The sequence below is a fragment of the Pongo abelii genome, chromosome 23 (genome assembly GCF_028885655.2).
Source record: "Pongo abelii isolate AG06213 chromosome 23, NHGRI_mPonAbe1-v2.0_pri, whole genome shotgun sequence".
Taxonomy (NCBI): domain Eukaryota; kingdom Metazoa; phylum Chordata; class Mammalia; order Primates; family Hominidae; genus Pongo; species Pongo abelii.
Genome location: NC_085929.1, coordinates 51,435,698 through 51,457,974, shown reverse-complemented (window position 1 = coordinate 51,457,974; position 22,277 = coordinate 51,435,698). Strand labels below are relative to the sequence as shown.

At 52.7% G+C, this 22,277-nt stretch overlaps 1 protein-coding gene across 5 annotated transcripts in view; it reads left to right on the top strand.

Annotated features, from left to right (window-relative positions):
- The window catches only part of PHF21B (PHD finger protein 21B), a 130,657-nt gene that overhangs the window by 77,816 nt on the left and 30,564 nt on the right, over positions 1-22,277 (top strand). For 3 of the 5 annotated variants that reach the window (XM_024240158.3, XM_024240157.3, XM_054543783.2), the window contains exons 3-5: positions 12,382-12,474; positions 16,258-16,608; positions 18,925-19,065. In XM_024240158.3, the coding sequence (XP_024095926.2) occupies positions 12,382-12,474; positions 16,258-16,608; positions 18,925-19,065 (585 nt within the window). Of the gene's footprint in view, positions 1-7,945; positions 8,628-12,381; positions 12,475-16,257; positions 16,609-18,924; positions 19,066-22,277 lie in introns of those variants that run through there. The other 2 variants (XM_054543782.2, XM_054543784.2) reach the window with 2 other exon arrangements.

Genomic DNA, 22,277 nt, shown 5'->3' with positions numbered 1-22,277 from the left:
TGGTGCACCCTCAGTTAGATCCCAGGCCGTCGGAGGTGGGGATGATGAAGCTGAGGCCAGCGGGACTGTGTGAGCCCATCTTATGTGGGAATTAGATCTTCTCAATGACCATCTATTTCACAGAGGTCTGGAGGTCGGTGGGGACAGGCAGTTACAGGCACTACCATCGATTGGATTTTGCTGCTACTGTGATTTGTTTGGAAGACGTGTGCCTGGTGGTGGTGGCCACTGCAGATCCAAGGGCCCAGGTTGGGGGTTCAGGGCCCCTTGGCTAGGAAGGAATAAGGACACTCTGATAGTGGGTGAGCAGTCTTGTGACACAGGGACGAGTAAGTACCAACCACTTGTGTTTTTCCTCTTACCCCAGGCTCAAGAGAGGCAGCGCCTCTCCTCTCTGGGGTGGGGCATTCACCCCCCAATCTGCCCTCTCCTGCCAGCCCTTGCAGCAAGCCCATGGCCCCTCTTAAAGATCAGATTTTGCTGCATCTTTAGGAAACAGATGAGCAGAGGGAAAACTAACCTCCGGGTCTTCCTAGCGGAGGTTCGAGGCCTCCAGCCTCTGCCCCGGGTCCTCTGTGCAGTGACACGGCCTCACCCACCCTCTCCAGGGCCTCAAGGTTGCATCTTTCCCTGTGCCCTGCCTTCCTTCCTTCCTGGGGGACGCAGCTTAGAGATGACCCCTCCTGTCCAGCCCCCCCCCCTGGATTTTGGACATTCCCAGCAGGCTGCTGGCTGTGCCAGTCCTTCTCCGAGAGCAGGGCCCACGGTGGGAGGGATTGCACAGGAGGCTCCTGGTGGGCTCCTGGGCCCCTGGAGTCCAGATCCCTTCCAGTTGGTATGTTTTCCAGTTGAGTAGATGCAGACGCGGCCGTTTTAGCTGGTCTCACGGACACCCTCCACGGCAGAACTAGTGTGACCTCAGAGGCTGCCACTTCTGTGCAGAAGTTTCCAGAATATACCTCTACACATGCACCTGTGGTCACTGGGGACCTCACAGCCATTTTTTGGCACCCGCCCCCGCCCCAAGATCGCAATCCCCAATCCTTAGTTCATGATGCCATTCAGAGTGTGTGTTTTTTTGCTAAATAGCATAAAATTACATCCTTTCAACTTAAACAAATTGCTCTGCAACGCCGAGGGCCGCTGAACGGGTGTTTTAAATGTCAACATACAGTAGCCACTTGTGTTGTCTGGCACTTTTTGATTAAGAGCAGCTGCCTGTAAAGGCATCTGCGATTGGTTAAGTGGCCGTGGGCAGCCTGCCTCGGCCGGCCTGGCTTTGGTCAGGGTCACCGAGACCGAGCCAGGTGGGAGCCGCCTGCACCTGGCAGCCGGGCCACAGTGGCCGCATGTCTTTGTTCCCCCGGTGCTCTCAGTAAACAGAGTTGCCTTGGAGCGAGACATGAGCAGCATTCTGGAGTGAGAACTTTAGAAAATGACTCTTCAGGTGGTCATGGTGGCTCATGCCTGTAATTCTAGCACTTTGGGAGGCCGAGATGGGTGACTCGCTTGAGCCCAGGAGTTCGAGGCTGCAGTGAGCTACGGTTGCACCACTGCACTGCAGCTGGGGCAACAGAGCGAGACCTGATCTCTGAAAAGAAAGAAAGAAAATGACTCCTTGTGGGGCTTACTGAAGCTGGCTTTGGAAGAGGGTTCCAGCATTGAGGTCTCCTAAGAGTCCCCTGGGCGTAGCTCACCTCTCCGGAGCTGCTGGGTATTGGGGCTGTCCCCAGCACCCTGGGAGAGAGCAGGATTCAGGATGGGGAAGGGCTGCAGGCCCCGGACAGCTGTTGCTGGCAGGAGAAGATACCGAGGTCCAAACAGGCCTCGGTACCTCAGGGTTGGAGGGTGCCGCCCTTGCGCCCTGCCCTTTCAGGGGGTTAGCCAGCAACCTGTCGTGTCAGAAGAGATGAGAGCCCTTCTGGTGCCTGACCCACACTCAGCTCCTGGGCATGGATTCAAGGCCCCTGGTGGCAGGGCCTCCACCTGCCCCTCCACTCCTCCTTCACTGCCCACCTTTGGGAGCTGTAGCCTCCAGTGCTCTGAGCCCCTTGGCACCCCTGCTGCTGGTGCCTCTGCCCCTCCCACCACCCTCCTATCCCGCCTCCCGACTCCTGTGCGCTTTCCTGACTGCCCACTGGTAACATTCCGGTCCAGCTTGCAAGGTCCTACTCAGACACCCCCTCCTCCAGGGAGCCTTCCTGCTTTCAGCTCTAGACAGAGCTCCCTCTGTCTCGTTTATGCATATTTATTTATTATAAAATATGCAGAGGGCCGTATAATAAGCCTCCACACGTTCTCCACCCAAATGGGTAAACAGGGAGGTTGAACAGTTTGCTTCTGATCACTTTCTTAAAGGCTAGAACATGGTAGAGGCAATAGGCATCCTCCAGCTTCCTCCTCTCCCTCTCCCCTCCGCAGGGGCAGCCGCAGTCATGACTTGGGGATAGACCCAGCCCTGGTTGTATGTGTTTATGGGACACCAGCAGGCCACACCCGCCCCAGTGCTGGCTTTGCCTGAGTGGATGGAGTCAGGCTGTGTGCAGACGCAGGTGCTCGTGTTGTTCACCCCGAGGGGTGTCTTCCACACTCTTGGTGACCCGGGCAAGTCTGGTTTCTTCCCTCTGGCTGCTGGGGAGTTTTCCATTGTATGAGAACTTTCTGGTTCCTCCTCTCCCTCCTAGTGACAGTGGGCGGATCCCAGCTTTCCTGGTTGCAGGTGCTGCAGGGGCCGTCCTGTGCTCAGTAGAGTTGCCCCGGCTGGAACTGCAGGCCTGGGCTCGCTGCCTTACCTCATCTGGCAACCTGTCGCCTCCCCTCCCTCCAGCCCGGTGGACCCTCGCATCTCTGTGGGTCCCTCAGGCCTGCCGCCTCATGCTGCATTGCTGTGGGTGTGTGTTGGCCCACAGAGGTGCCCAGGACTGAGAGGCAGCGGCACCATTGGAACAACTCAAGTGCCAGTGCCACCGGCTGCTGTTAGAGCACCTGTGTGCCGGGCATCTCCTGGTACAGGGACCTCCCCTCTGGTCCTTGTAACAGGGACAGCAGTTCTTGCTCTCTTTCTTTGGAGGTGGGGGAGCAATGCGTCTGGCATGACCAGGGCCAGTCCGGGAGTGAAATTCAAACGCAGGCGGGTTGGCCTCCCCACGGTGGTCTTTGTTGCAGGTGTGCCGGGCATGGTGGTAAACGCACGTGGGCTGGAGGAGGCACAGGGCAGCCAGCTGAGACCAGAGCAAGTTGAATTTGCCTGGATTTTTACATGCACTCGCTGTGGCCCTTGCTGGTCCCTCCTGGATGAGCTTGGGGCTCATTTAGGCGGGATGTCTGAATGAGAGTGGGGGACACCAAATGGGGACATAAAGGCCAAGCCTAACCACATTCTCATGCAGCAGCAGTGGCCCGTGGAACCAGCTCGTTCGTTCCTGACAGTGATAAAGGCGGCAGTTGGATTTCATCTGTGAATAATGAACTGGTTTCACATGACAGTAAAAGTGGTGCTTATGTTATATTAATATTTATTAGCGGTTATTGATGTTGGAACTGACTTGTTATCTTTGCCACACATCACAGCAGTTCTATAAAGATGCAAGGAAAATTGCAACTTGAGAAGCAATTAAATCGCCGTGCTCTGTGGCTGTGCGCGTGGCGGCTGGGACATGCGAAGAGGAGGAGAGCAAGGCCGCCTTCCACTGGGGGCTTCCTGGGGGCTTCTGGGAGGCCTGGGGCTGCCTCCCCGCTTGCCTCCCCAGCCTGGTGAAGCTCAAGTGTCCAGAGGCCTGTGGGTCCTCAGCCCCGGCAGTGGGGCCTCAGCGGTGAAGGGTGGGGGGCCTTTGCAGCCCCAGGGCCTGAATGGTGGGTGAAGACTCTGGAGAGCCTGGTCCACCCTTGTCCAGTGAGGATCTCCATGGGAAACACAGCCCACTGCGAGGAAGCAGCCACAGAGACCCAGCGCCTTCTGTAGACAATTGTCCTGGTTTCTTTAAAAAGTTCCTTTAAGCCACGTGTGTTGGCTCATGCCTGTAATCCCAGCACCTCGGAGGCCGAGGTGGGCAGATCATTTGAGGTCAGGAGTTTGAGACCAGCCCAGTCAACATGGTGAAACACCGTCTCTCCTAAAAATACAAAATTTAGCTGGGCATGGTCGTGGGCGCCTGTAATACCAGCTACTCGGGAGGCTGAGGCAGGAGAATCACTTGAACCCGGGAGGCGGAGGTTGCAGTGAGCTGAGATCACGCCATTGCACTGCAGCCTGGGAGACAGAGCAAGACTCCATCTCAAAAAAAAAAAAAAAGTTCCTTTCGTGGGAAGAAGGGGTGCTGTGGGGCTGTTCTAAATGGAAAGAGGCAGAAGAGACCCACAAATGACAGGGCTCATCCTGGACCAGGTTCTGTTTGTAAACAACGGGACAGTCAGGGAGTTAGACTGGCCTGGCAGTTCGAGGACGGTGGTCGTGAGGCTGGTGTTGCCGTATGGGGCAAGTCCTGGTGGTTCGTGCTGAAGCGGGGGTGGGAAGAGCTGAGGGGTCCTGCACAGCTGATGTCAAAGCCAGTGCTGGAACCCTTCTGCCCTGCCAGAGCTCCAGAGCCAAGTGCCTAGAGTGCTCAGAAACATTTATTAAAGATGGATTTTTCCAGAGCTAGTGTGGCTTTTGCCCTGGAAGGTTGTAGGGTCTGCACCGACACCTGTCTCCTCCCCGCTGTCTCCTCCCCGCTGTCTCCCCGTGTCTGAGCTTCCTAGAGATTTCCCCAGCTGCAACCCCCCCACCCCCTCCCCCTGCCCCGGACTCAGCCATGGCAGGAAGAATTTGAAGTTATCTTTGACTTTGATGGCCCGTTTTTCCCCGCTATTAAAATGCTTGGAGCTGTAAACGTAGTCACAAGCTCATTGATCTTGAAGTAAGTGTGGCTGTAAACTACCTGGTACTGGTGAAATCGAGTCTGAGATGATTGTTTCTGCTGGTGTCAATAAATTCCAGCTTGGAGCAGAAAGGTCAGCCCTTGCCAGATAAAACGGCTTTCAGCTCGCTAATTAAAGGTTTGTAGGGAAGTGGAAGAATGCACTCGGGTAGGCTTGGAGTGAAGAAAACACAGAGATTGGAGAGCCTGAAGCCGGCTTAGTGTTGGCGGAGAATGGACGGTTGTTGGAAGGGGACGGCAGTGTTCCGGAAGGAACCCACCGTCCCCAGGGGGGTGAGGAGGGGGCCCTGCGAGGCAGCCCTGTTTGCAGCAGACTCTTCCCCAGATCATGGGGACTTTGGACTTTGACTCAGAATCGTCTCTCCTTTGGTGCTGGGGCTGTAGGTCCGTGGTTGCAGAGCCCACTCTTTCTGCCGACCTAGCTAAGGGTGCTGGGTGCTTGAGGACACCCCATACTTGCTCCCTGAAGAGCCGCAGGGCAACTCGAGTCCGAGGCAGGGGCACACACGCCGCTCTCAGGTTGGTTTGGAGTTTTGTGGGGAAGCGCATGGCCAGGCGCTGTTTGTTGCCGGCCTCCTGCGGGTGGGGACGTTTCCCCAGGGTGGGTTGTGTCCCTTTCTTGGTAACTGACTAGGGAGGATCAAGTGGAAATAGCTCTTCCTGTCATCTCCTCACCTCTCTCGGCTCTGCCTCTCCACCGCCTTCATCTTTCCCTCTCCTGTGGGTCTCCCCTCCTTTCCCTGTCCCTGGCTGTGAATTCCTAAAGTAAGGGCACAGGAGTTGCTAGGGTCCCAAGTCAGGAGGGAGGGTCGAGGCTTGACCAGATATGAAGGCCCAGAAATACAGACACAGAGCCAAAGACGCTCCAGAGAAGAACTCGTGTGGAAACAGAGCTGTGCACACCTGAGTGGGTATCGGAGAAAGCAACAGCTGCTGCTGAGCAACACCCAGACACAAATACACGGTCACTCCTGGCCCACACGGCAACACCCGGATACAGACACGGCCACCCCCGGCTCATGCAGCAACACCCGGACATGGATACATGGCCACCCCCGGCTCATGCAGCAACACACAAAACACACAGCTACCCACGGCCCGCGTGGCAGTACTTGGACATGGACACATGGCCGTCCCAGCCCACAGCCAACCCTTGGTCCACAAGGCAACATGCAAAACACACATGGCTGTCCTCGGCCCATCCAGAGCTATCTGCAGGAGCAACTTGACCCAGCAACCCTCCAGGACTCACAGAGGCACATTTGGGCTTGGAAAACACAACAGCACACACCCGCCTTGCCTGGAGGGCCACCCCACACCTCACGGGCTGGACCATGCCTGGAGGTTTTATCTGGGGCATCTGAGTGAGGACAGAAGCCCCAGCAAAGCAGGTTCGTGCCTGTTCTCTGGCCCCTATTGGATATGCTGGCCAGCCCCATCCATGTGGAAATTTCTCCTCCCTGGGGCCCCACGGCCTGCCCCTCTTGCACACACTTACGGGGAACCTGCCTCAGGAATCCGCCACAGGGACGTGCCGCATGGGCCTTCCCACCACAGAACCCGCTTCCCCGGGAATCCACCGCAGGCCAGGCCACGTGGGCCTTCCCACCACAGAACCCACTTCCCCGGGAATCCACCGCAGGCCAGGCCACGTGGGCCTTCCCACCACAGAACCCACTTCCCCGGGAATCCACCGCAGGCCAGGCCACGTGGGCCTTCCCACCACAGAACCCACTTCTCTGGGAATCCACCGCAGGCCAGGCCACGTGGGCCTTCCCACCACAGAACCCGCTTCCCCGGGAATCCACCGCAGGCCAGGCCACGTGGGCCTTCCCACCACAGAACCCGCTTCCCCGGGAATCCACCACAGGGCCGTGCCGCATGGGCCTTCCCACCACAGAACCCACTTCCCTAGGAATCCACCACAGGGCCGTGCCGCATGGGCCTTCCCACCACAGGACCTGCTTACTCTTGGCCTGCGGCCCCAGGTGGGCAGAATCACCTGGAAGCTGGCTTATCAAATGGCTGCTCCTGCTTGCCTCCCACCCCATGGTCTGGGCTGGCCTGGGGCCCCGACTGTTGACCAGCTGCATAAATGGCACTGGCTGGCAGGCCAGGAACGGGGAGATCAGAACCTTCCACACACCTTGTTTTGTGGAAGTTGGGAGGACACTGGTGATGGAGTTCGAGGTAACGGGGAGGACAGTCCCCATAACCCCCCCATCTTTGAGACATGCATTTGGGAAGGTGGGCATCAGGTGGCACCTGAGGTGGTCTCAGTGCCGCCCACCAGGCTGTGCCGGCCAAGAGCAGCAGGCAGTGTTATGGATTGGGAACTGCCTCATCCAGTGGCTGAGGCTGTTTGTCGTGTGCTCCGGATTGCATAGAAAGCTCTGTTTCAACAAATGTCCAGAGTGGATATCCAGGGGAATGTGGGTCATTTGGTTCCACGCAGAGAGGCAGGCAGTTGGCTCAGAGGACACGAGCCTCTCAGAGTTTTGACCCCCATGGGACAGGTGGCAAAGAGGAGGCAGGAACCGCCGTCCGAGCATAATGAGAGAAGCAGCTCTGTGCGTGGGGCCTGAGACTCTCTGCGGTGTCATTTGAGGATGGATGATATTCATTCTAGGGGTGAAGAGAGATTAGATAAGGAGAGAAATAGGGAGGGAATTTTTAACAGCTTTGTGGAGGTATAAGTGATACACAATAAGCTGCATGTATTTAGAATGTACAATATAAGTTTGACAAATGTGAACCCATTGCCACAATCAAGATCGTGAACACATCTTTCTCCCTGAAAACGTCCTGGTGTCATTTTGTAATCCCTTCCTCTTGTCCCTACACCATCTCCACAAAACCTGGGATTTATTTTCTGTCACTTTGTTTGCCATTTTCAGAATTTCGTATAACTAGCATTATACAGTATGGATATTTTTTGGAGTCTGGGTTTTTTTGGCACTGTTATTTTGTGATTCATCCATATAGTGTGTGTCAGTAGTTTATTCCTTTTTATTGCTGAGTAATACTCTGTCGTATGAAAATACCACAGCTTGCTCATCCACGTACTTGTTGGTGAGCATTTGGCTTGCTTCCCGTTTGTGCTGTGTTGCCAAGAGCTGCTGTGAACATTCACGTACAAGTCTCTGTATGAACACGTGCCTTCCCTTCTCTTGGCGAATGCTTAGGAATAGAATGGCTGTCTCAATATTGTAAATGTCCTAGTTTGCCCAGGCTGCCATAACAAAAATACCATGGACTGGCTGGCTTAAGCAACAGAAATCAGTTTCTTATGGTTCTGGAGGCTGGGAAGTCCAAGATCAAGGTGCCAGCAGATTCAATTCCTGATGAGGGCTCCATTCCTGGTTTGCAGATGGCCACCTTCTTGCTGTATTTGCCCATGGCAGAGAGAGAAAGAGGATGAGAGAGAGAGGACACAAACTCCCTTGTGTCTCTTCTTGTAAGAGCACTAACTGAGGGCTCCACCCTCATGACCGGATCACCTCCCGGAGACCCCGTCTCCAAATACCATCACATTGAGGGTTAGGATTTCAACATTTGGATCTGGGAGAGGGCACGTACGTTCTGTTCACTGCCATACATATGTTTAACTTTTTAACTGCCAAACTGTCTTTCAAAGTGTATCATTTTATGTTCCCAACAGCAGTGATTGAGAGTTCCAGTTGCTCTACATCCTCACCAGCACTTGATTTGGTCAGTCTTTTTAATTTTAGCCATCTGAATAGGCTTGTAGCAGTATCTTATCATGGTTTTAATTTGCATTTCCCTAATAACTAATTATGTTTAGTATTTTTTATTTGCTTATTTGCCATCCGTAGTTGTTTTTGTTGTTGTTGTTCTCCTCCTTCCTCCCCTCTTCCCTCTCCTCCCTCCCTCCCTCCTTCCCTGCCTCCCTTCCTTCCTTCCTTCCCTCCCTCTCTCTCTCCCTCCCTCCCTCTTCCTCTTCTTCTTCTTTCTTCTTCTTTCTTCTTCATCTTTCTTCTTCTTGGATCTCACTTTGTCACTCAGGCTGGAGTGCAGTGGTGTGATCATGGCTCACTGCAGCCTCAACCTCCTGGCTTCAAGTGACCCTCCTGCCTCAGCCTCCCAAGTAGCTGAGACTACAGGCATGTGCTACCATGCTCAGCTAATTTTTAATTTTTTTTTCTAGAGACTGTATTGCACAGGCTGATTTTGAACTCCTGGCCTCAAGTGATTGGCCTACCTCCACTTCCCAAAGTGCTGGGATTTCAAGCATGAGACACTGTGCCTGGCCCAGTATATCTTCTTTAGTGGAGTATCTGTTCAAATATTTTGTTCATTTTAATTGAGTTGTTTGTTTTCAGATTATTGAGTTTTAAGAGTTCTTTCATATATTATGGATACAAGGCTTTCATCAGATAGGTGATTTGTATGTGTTTTTTTTTCCAGGGTGTGGCCACTTTTTGCATTTTCCTAACATTGTCTTTCCAACTTTGGGAGTTTCTTATTTTGTTGAAGTTAATTTATTATTTTGCCCTTATATCGATTATGTTTTTGGTGTTGTATCTAAGATTCTTTGCCTGACCTAACATCCCAAAGATTTCTCTTACATTTTATTTGAGACATTTTGTTCGAGCAGTTTTATAGTTTTGGTCCCTACATTTAGATCTCTGATCCATTTGTTCTTATTTATTTATTTATTTTTTGATATGGTATGTGGTATGGACTGAAGTTCTTTTCTGTTCGATTTTCGTATATATCTCCTTGTTCTAATACCATTTTGAAAAGATTATCTTTTTTGTACTAAATTAATTACCTTTTTGGGCTTTGCTGAAAATCAACAGACCATATATGTGTAAGTCTACTTTGGACTCTCTGTTCTGTTCCATTGATCTATTTATGCATCTTAACACCAATACTACACTGTCTTGATTGCTGTAGCTTTATAGCGGGTCTTGGAGTCAGATAATGTTAAGTCTTTCCTTTTGTTTGGTTGTTATTTTTGTTTGTTTCATAGTTGTTTTGGCTATTCTAGGTCCCTTATAATTTCATATGCATTCTAAAATCATCTTGTCAATTTCTATTTTTTTAAAAAAAAGCTGACTGAGATTTTAATTTGAGGTTGTGTTGAATCTGTAGATCAGTTTGGGAAGAATTGAAATCTTAACAATGTTGAGGCTTCTGATTCATGGTTATGGTATATCTCTTTCTTAAGTCTTTAAAAAATTCTCTCAGCGATATTTGGAAGTTTCCAGTATACAGGTCTTATATAGCTATTGTCAGATTCATCCCTTTTTCTTATTTTTATTTATTGATGCTATTGCAAATGGCATTTAAAATTTTTTGAATTTCTAAATTTTGGTGTCTAGTGTATAGAAACACAACTGATTTTTTTTTTTTTTTTTTTTTTTTTTTTGAGGTGGAGTTTCGCTCTTGTTGCCCAGGCTGGAGTGCAGTGGTGCGATCTCGGCTGACCACAACTTCCACCTCCCAGGTTCAAGCGATTCTCTGCCTCAGCCTCCTGAATAGCTGAGATTACAGGCATGCATCATCACACCTGGCTAATTTTGTATTTTTAGTAGAGATGGGGTTTCTCCATGTTGGTCAGGCTGGTCTTCAACTCCTGACCTCAGGTGATCTGCCCGCCTCAGCCTCCCAAAGTGCTGGGATTACAGGCGTGAGCCGTCGCGCCCTGCCCACAACTGATTTTTATATATTGTTCTATCCTGCAACCTGGCTAAACTCATTTATTAGTCCTAACAGCTTTTAGAAAATCTGTTGAGGCCAGCATATGGTTTTTCTTCTTCCATGTGTTAATTTAGCAAATTACATGGACTGACTTTCAAATGGCAAAGCAGCCCTGCAGTCCTGGGATAAACTCAGCTTGTTCATGATGTCTTATTCTTTTTGTTATTGTTAGAATTGATTTGTTAACATTCTGTTAAGAATTTCTGCATCTGAGTTCAAGAGATAACCTCACTGGTCCCTGGCCACTGATGTTTTGGCTTGATCTGAGCAAGGGGGTCCCTCTCTCCCCATCAGGCAGTCTCATGGGGTGCAAATGTAGCCATGTAGAACTGCTCCATCAGGACCGGGCGCGGTGGCTCATGCCTATAATCCCAGCACTTTGGGAGGCCGAGGTGGGTGGATCACCTGAGGTCAGGAGTTTGAGACCAGCCTGGCCATAATGAAACCCCATCTGTACTAAAAATACAAAAGTTACCCAGGCGTGGTGGCAGGCGCCTGTAATCCCAGCTACTCGGGAGGCGGAGGTTGCAGTGAGCCAAGATCGCGCCACTACATTCCAACCTGGGCAACAGAGCGAGACTCCATCTCAAAAAAAAAAAGGCCAGGCACGGTGGCTCACGCCTGTAATCCCAGCACTTTGGGAGGCCGAGGCAGGTGGATCATGAGGTCAGGAGATCGAGGCCATCCTGGCTAACACGGTGAAACCCCGTCTCTACTAAAAATACAAAAAAATTAGCCAAGCATAGTGGCAGGCACCTGTAGTCCCAGCTACTTGGGAGCCTGAGGCAGGAGAATGGCATGAACCTGAGAGGTGGAGCTTGTAGTGAGCCGAGATCGCGCCACTGCACTCCAGCCTGGGCAACAGAGCAAGACTTCATCTCAAAAAAAAAAGAACTGTTCCGGTTCCATTAGGGGCTGTGGGTAGTGGTAGTTCCCATGAAAGGAGACTTTAGACAAGTGGGCACCCCAAAGCACATCTCCTATACGCGTGTGGGCCTGGAATTCCTGGGAGGGTGCCATCTCCCTTCTCTTTACCCTGAATGTCCACCTGCTACTGGTGCTGCCATCCCATCGTGTGTTGGCGAGACCCCCATATTGGGGGGCTGGGATTTGGGGGCCATGTCGGCGCACACCCAGGCCGTTCCCCCTCCTGAGGGACCCAGTGCAGATATGCACCAAGGGCCTGAAAAATATTCCTGCATTTTGGTCCACGAATTCCCGTATTCAGACTCTCCTACAGAAATGCTCTGTGATGTGGAAATGGATTTATCCACAAAGATGTTCGCTGCAGCATTGTTTATTAACTGGAAAAAGATGGAGCTAGAACTCAAATTTCCAAGAGTAGAGGATATGTCTGCTGAATGGAAGATCCCATAGCCATTAAAGGAGTGATTTATGAAGATCGTAGCAACATCACACCTTGTCCTTAAGTGAAAGTAGAAAAATAGGTTACAACATTCTATATTTAGCTGTATAAAAAATTCACTTAAAAGAGGAAGCCAATGTGTAACAAAGGGTAATTGATTTCTGGGCAGTGCTGCTCTTTTTCCTTTCTCTAGTTTCCAAACTTTCTGGAAGGAATATCGATTACTATTGTGATTTTTAAAAAATCATAATTAAGAAAGGGAAGAGTAGAATTTGCTGTCTCCAAGGCAGCTGCCCCCTGCTTGGCCAGGCTGGGGGCGACGGATTCGGTCTCAGCTGCTCGTCCCGTCTCAACACTGCCCTCCTCTTTCAGGCTTTGGGAACGATCACTGCAGTGCCTGTCACGGGTCCTCAGGTCAGCTCCTTGCAGAGGTTGGCCGGGCAAGGAGCGGCAGTGCTACCTCAGGTAAGCAGCCCTCGGGCGGGCCCTGGGGTGTCCGTCTGTCTGTCCCCGCAGTCTCTGTTCCTAACCCCTCAGCACTGAGGTTTCTGGTGGGCACTGGGCCAGGCGGAACCCGTGCCCTCTCAGCTGCACCTTCCCCTCTTACCTCTTCTATCCATTCTTCAATGGAGACATTTGGACCAGATACGTTTTTTCAGCAAGGAATTGGGAAATCAATTTAGTGGGTCATGACCAGAATTTTTTTAATGGAATAAATGAGGCCAGACTAAAATAGAATGGAAATATCAAGATGCGTCCTATGCATTGTTTCTTGAACAGCTTGTTTCAAGACTGGGTGACTACATCATGTATATTTTTGACTATGGGTTATGGTCAGGAAGTTTGAGACACTCTGGATGAGGGGATTCATTTCAGGGAGGGGCAGCACAGACTCTGGGCCAGGTGCCCTGGCTTCTAGTGCAGGGTCTCCCGGATTGGACTCCACACTTTGCCCCAGTCACCTGACCACTCAGCCTTCCTGGGCCTTGGCTTCTCACCTGCAGAGGGACAGGTGCAGGCGCCGGCTTCCTCCGTCGGTGGCTGTGAGGGTTGAGCCAATGGTGGCCGTGAGTATTGAGTCAAGACAAAACATTTGTAACCGTGCCTGGTACAGAGCAAACGCCAGGTAGTTATTAACCAGCTCCCTTATTACCACAAGCTCAGCTTGGTTGAGCACCTGCTGTATACAGCATACTGGGCCAGGGGCTGCCAGTGATAAAGACCAAGATGGCCCCTGCCTGTCGTGGGACTTCAGGGCTAGTCAGATTCCCCCAGCTCAAGGATGGCGAGAGGTGGCTACCCTGAGCTCCCTCATCCATGTGGCAACTTTCCCCAAGTGCCCACTCGAGCTGAATCAGAGTCTAGAGCAGGGGTGGCCAATCTTCCAATCTTGTGGTTTCCCTGGGCCACACTGGAAGAAGAATTGTCTTAGGCCGCACATAAAATACACTAACACTAACAGTAGCTGATGAGATAAAGGGAAAAAAAAATGGCAAAAAACTCTCATAATGTTTTAAGAAGGTTTGAATTTGTGTTGAGCCGCATTCGAAGCCATCCTGGGCCGCATGTGGCCTGTGGTTTGGACAGGCTTGGTCTAGAGGGAGGACAGACAAGGAAAAACAGATACTCTGAGTCCAGGGTGATTGGGGCCATGCCAGAAAGAGACACGGGGGGGCAGGAGCCCTGAGGAGGCTTGCCACACACCTGAGCATCAAGGAAGGCTTCCTGGAGGAGGCATTGCTTGAGCTAGGCCTCAGGGTGAGAGGACATTGCAGGCTGAGGTAGAGTTAGGCCCCAGAGGGAGCCCCCCAGGAGGAGGGCTCAGGGTGAGAAACAGAGGCAGAGGTGGTAGGGAGAGACCAGAGTCAAAGCACTGAGGGAGGGAGGTTGGGGCAGTCCTGGGGGTGGAGAGGCCACCAGGGGCCCCTGGGGACCTTAGAGTCAGGCTTCTCCTGTCGGTGACCTGTGGGCAGCAGGGAGCTATGCGAGGCTTCAGAGCAAGGCAGGCGGCAGGGAGAGGCTGCCAATCAAGGCCAGTGCTATTTCCCTCTTCCCCGCACCCACCCTTCCTTCTCTCTCCCTTCTGCCTCCTGGACCCCTGTCTCCATGTTTTATCCTTGCCGTCTCTGCCCCACAAACATCTGCACCTGCCGTTGGCCTGCTGGCCTCCAGGACAGTCAGCTTGGGCCAGAAGGTGTCCAATGCATGCTGGGTCCAGCTGCCGGCTGCTGCTGTTCCAGGTGGCTCGCGGGGAACAGAGTAGGTAGCCTGTGATGGGGCCAGCCTGGCAGGGTGACCGCAGACCCAAGAAAGGAGAGAGGGTGGGGACAGGGTGGACCTGGGGGCTTCCCGGCCTGGGGCTGCACGCAGGCCAGGAGGCACAGGCAGAAAGACTATAGGCTCCAGGGTCCCCTGAAGGTGTTCTCTCTCAGGTGGCTCAGGCCACATCCTGAACTCTCAGCTGAGCTTAGTTTCTGTGTCTGCCATCTGTGATGGACGCCAGCTCGCCCATGCCCAGAGTCTGCTTACATAGGGTGGGCGGCCAGGGTCAACCAGAACACGTGGGCAAACCCCAGATGACCAGGGAGGTGCCGACCAGAACACGGAACGGCCACTGCCACAGCTGAGGTCCTCACTGACCACCACGTGGGTGTCCATCTGCCCCCATGCCTGTCCTCTTCAGAGGCAGAGAATAGCAGTTTTCCAACGGGTGACTGTCTCCAGCTGAGGGCTGGCAGGAACGAGAAGTTGGATTCTTTAAAGCCTTTGGTATTAGAGTTTCTGTTGGGCTGTAAGCCTGGCATTGGGGGACAAAGGCCCTGACCTCTGGTGCCGAGGACAGAGTGGCAGGCTTACCTGAACCCAGGCTGGGCACATCGCCTGCCCGTGGTGTGGCCAGGGCCCTGATGTGGGAGGCCGGGCCCATTTTGCTGAGGACCTAGCATGGCAGGGGACACAGAGATCACTAGACTCGAGGGCCAGCTCTGTGCCAGGCACAGGCGAGGAGCTGACAGACGTGATGCTGTCCAACCGCAGAGCACGCTGTGCCTTAGTGACCTGCCCAAGGCCACAGGATGCTGTAGGAGCCACCCTGGACCACTCCCTCCATGTGCACCACTGGACACACGGTGGGAGGAGATGGGCGGGGCAGTACAGTGCTCTGTGCCCTTCACCGATGCCAGACAGGCCCTAATGATAATGACTATAGCATCATTATTACTGGTGAGTCTCCACTACGCACCTCAGTTTGCTTATCTGTAGAACAGGCCAGGATGGCCACACTACAGTGCAAGCGCAACGGGGCTCAGATGAGAAGGCAGGTCGTGCCCATTCTCCTTGTCCCCTTGTCTCTCGGGGCATGATATTGGCCTAGACTTCCCAGGGTTGGTGTGTCCTCATCTGGGGCATGTGGCGCTCCTGGTTCCATGCATGGGGTCAGTGGTGGTGGCTCTGATGGGAATATCCACCATCAGAAACACTCTGCTAGGTGTGGGGGTGCTGGTGACAGCCCTCGGTCAAGTACACCCAGCACTTCCTGTGCATTTTCTTTCTTCCAAACCCCAGTAAGTCTCATCACCTCATGCAGATGAGGGACCTGGCCCAGTTCAGGTGTGTCACCAGGACCCCAGAGGAGCCAGGATTGGGCCCAAACAGTCTGTCCAGAGCCCTGACCTGAACCACCCGGTGGCTGTCCGGCTGCCCTCTGCACACCTTCACTGTCATTCGAGAGTCCTGCAGCAGTCACGTGGGCTCAGCTCTGGTTTTCACGGGAGCACCACAGCAGCCCCCACCCAGATTGACAAGCAGAACTGGGCAAGGCCCAGGAGCCCTCGCAGCCCCTCCCAGTCCCTGCCGAGGGGCAGCGCTTTCCAGACTCCCAAGGCCAAAGGGGGCTTTACCGCTTGGGACTCGATCTGCAGGGCGTCACACTGCACAGACTGTCCCCTCGCGCCCAAGTGCTGCCTTCGGATCCTCCCCGCTGCTCTTCACCATTTTCTCTGCGTGCAGCTGGGAGGGCCTTGGGTCCAGAGCAGCCCCTCCTGAGCCCCGTGGCCAGTCGGTGCAAGCCCAGGAGGAGGGAGGCATTGGGGTCGAGGTCTCACCTGCTGTGAGGCCGTGACAGGTGCTGTGCTCTTTCCGATGCTGCCCCTTCCCCTTGAATATAGGAAGTCTCCGAGCCAGGGCGGCCCCTCCCCTGCACTCCTGTGTGTCTGCCTGTCTGACCACACACCCGTCCCTTCTTCCCAGGTTAGGCCAAAGACTCTGATTCCAGACAGCCTCCCCATTGCCCCGGGCCGGGACCGGCCACCCAAGCAGCCCCCAGCATTCCAGAAGGCCACCGTGGTCAGCGTCAAGAACCCCAGCCCAGCCCTCCCCACCGCCAACAACACTGTCAGCCATGTGCCAGCGCCCGGCAGCCAGCCCCAGGCCCTCGCCGAGCCAGCCGCCCTCGCCTCTCCGCTGAGCGGTGCGGGGGTGGCCTATGCCATCATCTCCACCTCCTCTAGCAATGCCGCCGCCATGGCCCCCAGCACCGCTGTGTCTGTGGTCAGCGACAGCATCAAAGTCCAGCCCCTCCTCATCAGTGCTGACAACAAGGTGAGTGCCCACCAGCAGGCTCCGGAAAGGGTGTGCGGCCGCATACAGGAGGCCAAGGGCCATCATATGGGAAGGGCCAAATGAACAAGCCCAGGCAGAATGAATGACCAGGAGGCAGAATGATCAAGTGGACAGATGAATGAGTGGGACAGAAACAGAGGAGCGAATGAATGAATGGAGTGTGAACACATGAGTAAGGGAGTGAATTAGTGCATGAACAAATGAATGAATATGCGATCCAGAGACAATATGGCTGAAGAATTAATACCAGTGGAAAAGGAGTGATTGGTCAATGAATGAATTCATTCAAATGATTAACCAATTAATGACATGCATGGCTGAATGAGTGACTAGAAGAGATATTGATTCTCCATTTCTGCTGGTAGAGTTGGACGGTCAAGGGCTGTTTTTACCCCACTGCCCAAGTGCACCATCTCCCATAATTTTTGCCAAGTTTTAAAACTAAAACTAAGGTCCTCCCGCTGCTCCCCTCTGAGCTCCTGGTGGTTGTGCTGTTTGAGGCCTTCGGGGCTGCCTCATCCCTGCCGTCCCCTGTCTGTGGCCTCTTTCTGTTCCTCATTTGGGGTCTGCCAGGCTGCCCCTCTCTTGCTTATGGCTGGGGTACCTTCTGCTTCCGCAGCCTGGATGTTGACGGCTGACCCTCATGTGACCTGGTGCTGTTGCACCCATTGCATTCCCAGGAGTCCTGTGCTTCCAGGCTCTCCCACCCACTGAGGGCCCCTCAAAGAATTCGCAGTCTGAAGAGTGGTCATGGGCCATGGCAGGATGGCAGGTGTATCCCAGGAGGGCACCTGATCCAGACAAGGTGCTTAGCAGATGTTGGAAGGAGTGTGTCTGTTTCACTGCAACTGCACCAGCATTTGATGTTGGTCATTTAAACACTTTTTTGTTCATTTACTAGGCACACACAGATGCCTCATTGTTGAAAGTTGAATTCCCTTGGTTACTGTTAAGCTTCAATGTTTTTCTTACACTTAAGAATTCTATCTTCTCGTGTGTGACTTGAGAATATTCTTTGCCCTTTTTCCTATTGGAGATCTTAATGTTTTTCTTCCCATGAATATAAAAATGGACATTTTTTTCCCATACAGAGATTTTGGGGTTTTAAAAATGTGATACAAAGAGGAAGACAGAGCTTCCTTAAGCCAGCAGAAAAATGGGACATATTTTCTCTTTGTGCTCAGAAGCCTCAAATTCATCAGACAGTCACCACCTGGTGCTTAGGGAAAAACAAACCAAAAAAACACCCAAGTTCAAGTAATTCCTAGTTTAAACCAGACTGTGGCTGATGGATCCTGGAGAATTCTTCTTGGAGCCATGAAAACTAATAATTCTTTCCCAATTTCCTGTCCAAAGAAATAAAATGGTAGAGCTAGAGATGGAGCGGTTCCTGGCCCAGGGAGACACTGGGCCGGATGGGTGGATTTCAAGCTGATTTTCAGCATCACACCCTTTCATCAAACCAGAGCACCCCCTGAGCCCCGAGGAAGGCTGGCTAAGGGGGGCTGGTGCAGGGTGGCATCTGAAGACCCCCTTCCCCTTCCCCTTCCCCATCCACCATGTGAGGGGCCTCCTGGCAATGAAAAAAAATAGAACGTTATTCCCACCTGTGCCCCCAAGCCAGGCTTGTGTGTCTCAGGCACTGTGGCGTGGGGAGGGAGAAACGGAGCCAGGCTGACCTGAGGGGTTCCCAGACCCTCTGCCTCCTGACTGGATGGCCTCAGGCCAGGAGCAAGTCTGAGCTCTTGTGGCCTCGGTTCATCTGCACCTGAGCTGGGATGAGAAGGCCTCGCTGCCTGAGTGTGCACGGCCTCCCTGGGGAGAGGTGTGGCCAGTTTCACTGATGACCAACCTGACTCTCAGAAGCAGTGACTCCCCTGAGGCCACACAGCTGGGAAGCGGTGGGGCAGGACTGGAACCCAGACCTTCCCGGTTCCTAAACCAGGCCAGCTTCTCATGCAGACCCTCCCCATGGTGGAAAAGGTGTGTCAGGAGTGGCAGGTGCTAGACACACGGGCGCAAACCACCCAGTTCCCGGGGATCCGCCCTCCCAGGGTGGCCCAGCCCAGGCTCTGTGCTCCCCAATCCCTGCCCTGTGCCCTACCAGCTACCTCCCCAGTCCCCCTCACTCTTCCCTTCCTCCCCGTGCCCCTCACCTTCACTCTCCAGCCTCCTCCGCCCTTCCTCTCTTCCCCTCACCCCACAACCCATCATTGTCCCCTCCACCCCTTCTCTCTTCCCCTTACCCCTCCCTCTCCATCAGTGTCCCCTTCAGTCCTCCATGGCATCTTCCAGGTCATCATCATTCAGCCTCAAGTGCAGACGCAGCCCGAGAGCACGGCGGAGTCGCGGCCACCCACAGAGGAGCCATCTCAGGGAGCTCAGGCCACCAAAAAGAAGAAGGAAGACCGGCCCCTGACCCAGGAGAACCCCGAGGTAGGACAGCCCTCTCTGGAGGGCCCAGAACCTGCTCAGCCTGCAGGTGCCGTCTGAGGCCGCTGTGTATAGCGGCGATGGCCTCACTATGGGATGGTCCCGACAACCACGGGCACAGCTGCCCTGTGCAGTCGGCGACCAGGATGGGGCCTCGCCCAGCAAGCCCAGGTCTCAACTGTTCTATCTCAGGGAGGCACTGGTTGAACGGCAGTGTGGGGCGGTGGTTAGCACAAATTCTAGAATCGTTCTGTGTGGGTCCTGCTCTGCCAGTTTCCAACAGTGTGACCATGAGCAGCTCGCGTCTGTTTGCTCATCTGTAAGGTGGGAATGGCAGGGCCTCCTTCCTCACAGGGCTGCTGGGAGGATTCTGCAAGTTGATGTTTGCTGAGCCCCTGGACAGCACCTGGTGGGGACTTTTGGCCATTACACCCCATCCCAGGGGCCCCAGCTGTGGGCCCCTCCATCCTGAGTCCAGGAGGGAAAGGGGCTCCTCTGGGCAGCACATAGCCCCAAAGTGGCCCCTGTCTCTTCTCTGCCATGGCCAGTCCTGGGTGTGTGCGGGACCCTGGGCACTGTAGAAGTAGCTGTGCCCCAGGCTGGCATGAGAGGTGCAGATGTCTCCTGAAGGTGCCTGGAGAACTTGCCAGAAATTGCCTATGTCTCTACCTCCCCCACGCACCCTCTGAAGGAGGCCAGATAAATAAGCTCAAATTGAACCATCCAAATACATACTGGACACACAGCCCCTGCACTGATGGTGGCACAGGGACAGCAGCTGACTCAGGGCCGTCCTTTGCTGAACTGGCAGTGGCAGCAGGTGTACTGCAGCTTGGTCCTTGGCATCCTAGGCCAGCACCAGCCCTGCATCCTGCACTCTGGGTCTTTTCCATTCAACCCTTCCCACCCAGTTTCCTTTTCTTTTTTCCTGTCTTTTTTTTTTTTTTTTTTTTTTTTTTTTTTTTTTTTTTTTGAGATAGAGTCTCACTCTTTGACCCATGCTGGCGTGCATTGGCACCATCATAGCTCACTGCAGCCTCAACCTCCCGGGCTCAAGTGATCCTCCCACCTCAGCCTCCCAAGTAGCTGGGACCACAGATGTGCACCACCACTTCTGGCTAATTTTTTAATGTTTCGTAGAGACAGGGTGTATTAGTCCGTTTCCATGCTGCTGATAAAGACATAACCAAGAGTGGGCAATTTACAAAGGAAAGAGGTTTAATGGAGAACTCACAGTTCCACGTGGCTGGGGAAGCCTCACAATCATGGCGGAAGATAAGGAGGAGCAAGTCACATCTTACATGGCGGCAGGCAAAGAGAGAGCTTATGTAGGGAAGCTCCCGTTTTTTAAACACATCAGATCTTGTGAGACCTATTCACTATCATGAGAATGGCATGGGAAAGACCCACACCATGATTCAGTTACTTCCCACCAGGTCCCTCCTACAACATGTGGGAATTCAAGATGAGATTTGGGTGGGGACACAGCCAAACCATATCATTTTGCCCCTGGCTCCTCCCACATCTCATGTCTTCGTATTTCAAAACCAATCATGCCTTCCCAACAATCCCTCAAAGTGTTAACTCATTTCAACATTAACCTCAAAAGTCTACAGTCCAAAATCTCATCCAAGACAAGGCAAGTCCCTTCCGCCTATGAGCCTGTAAAATCAAAGCAAATTAGTTACTTCCTAAATACAATGAGGGTACAGGCATTGGGTAAATACAGCCATTCCAAATGGGAGAAATTGGCCAAAACAAAGGGGCTACAGGCCCCATGCAAGTCCGAAATCTGGTGGGGCAGTTAAACCTTAAAGCTCCAAAATTATCTCCTTTGACTCCCTGTCTCACATCCAGGTCATACTGATTCAAGAGATGGGCTTCCACAGCCTTGAGCAGCTCTGCCGCTGTGGCTTTGCAGGGTATAGCCTCCCTCCTGGTTGCTTTCACTGGCTGGTGTTGAGTGTCTGCAGCTTTTCCAGGTGCACCGTACAAGCTGTCGGTGGATCTATCATTCTGGTGTCCAGAGGACAGTGGCCCTCTTCTCACAGCTCCACTAGCCAGTGCCCCAGTGGAGACTCTGTGTAGGGGCTCTGACTCTACATTTCCCTTCTGCACTGCCCTAGCAGAGATTCTCCATGAGGGCTCTGCCCCTGCAGCAAACTTCTGCCTGGACATCCAAGCATTTCCATACATCCTGTGAAATCTAGGCAGAGGTTCCCAAACCTCAATTCTTGACTTCTGTGCACCTGCAGATTCAACACCATGTGGAAGCTGCCGAGGCTTGTGTTTCCACCCTCTGAAGGTGGAAGCCTTTTAATCATGGCTGGAGTGGCTGGGACACAGGGCACCAAGTCCCTAGACTGTACACATCAGAGGGACCCTGGGCCCAGCCTAAGAAACCATTTTTTCCTCCTAAACCTCTAGGCCTATGATGGGAGGGGCTGCTGCAAAGGTCTCTGACATTCCCTGGAGACATTTTCCCTACTGTCTTGGTGATTAACATTTGGCTCCTCGTTACTTATGCAAATTTCTGCAGCCAGCTTGAATTTCTCCTCAGAAAATGGGATTTTTCTTTTCTATTGCATTGTCAGGCTGCACATTTTCTGAACTTTTATGCTCTATTTCCCCTTTTAAAACTGAATGCCTGTAACAGCACCCAAGTCACCTCTCAAATACTTTGCTGCTTAGAAGTTTTTTCTGCCACATACCCTAAATCATCTCTCTCAAGTTCAAAGTTCCACAAGTCTCTAGGGCAGAGGCAAAATGCTGCCAGTCTCTTTGCTGAAACATAACAAGAGTCACCTTTGCTCCAGTTCCCAACAAGTTCCTCGTCTCCATCTGAGACCACCTCAGACTGACCTTATTGTTCATCTCACTATCAGCATTTAACAAATCTCTAGGAAGTTCTGAACTTTTCCACATTTTTCTGTCTTCTTCTGAGCCCTCCAAACTGTTCCAACCTCTGCCTATTACCCACTTCCAAAGTCACTTCCACATTTTGGGGTATCTTTTCAGCAACATCCCACTCTACTGGTACCAATTTACTATATTAGTCTGTTTTCACACTGCTGATAAAGACATACCTGAGACACGACAATTTACAAAGGAAAGAGGTTTAATGGAGAACTCACAGTTCCAGATGGCTGAGGAAGCCTCACAATCATGGCAGAAGGAAAGAAGGAGTAAGTCACATCTTACATGGATGGCAGCAA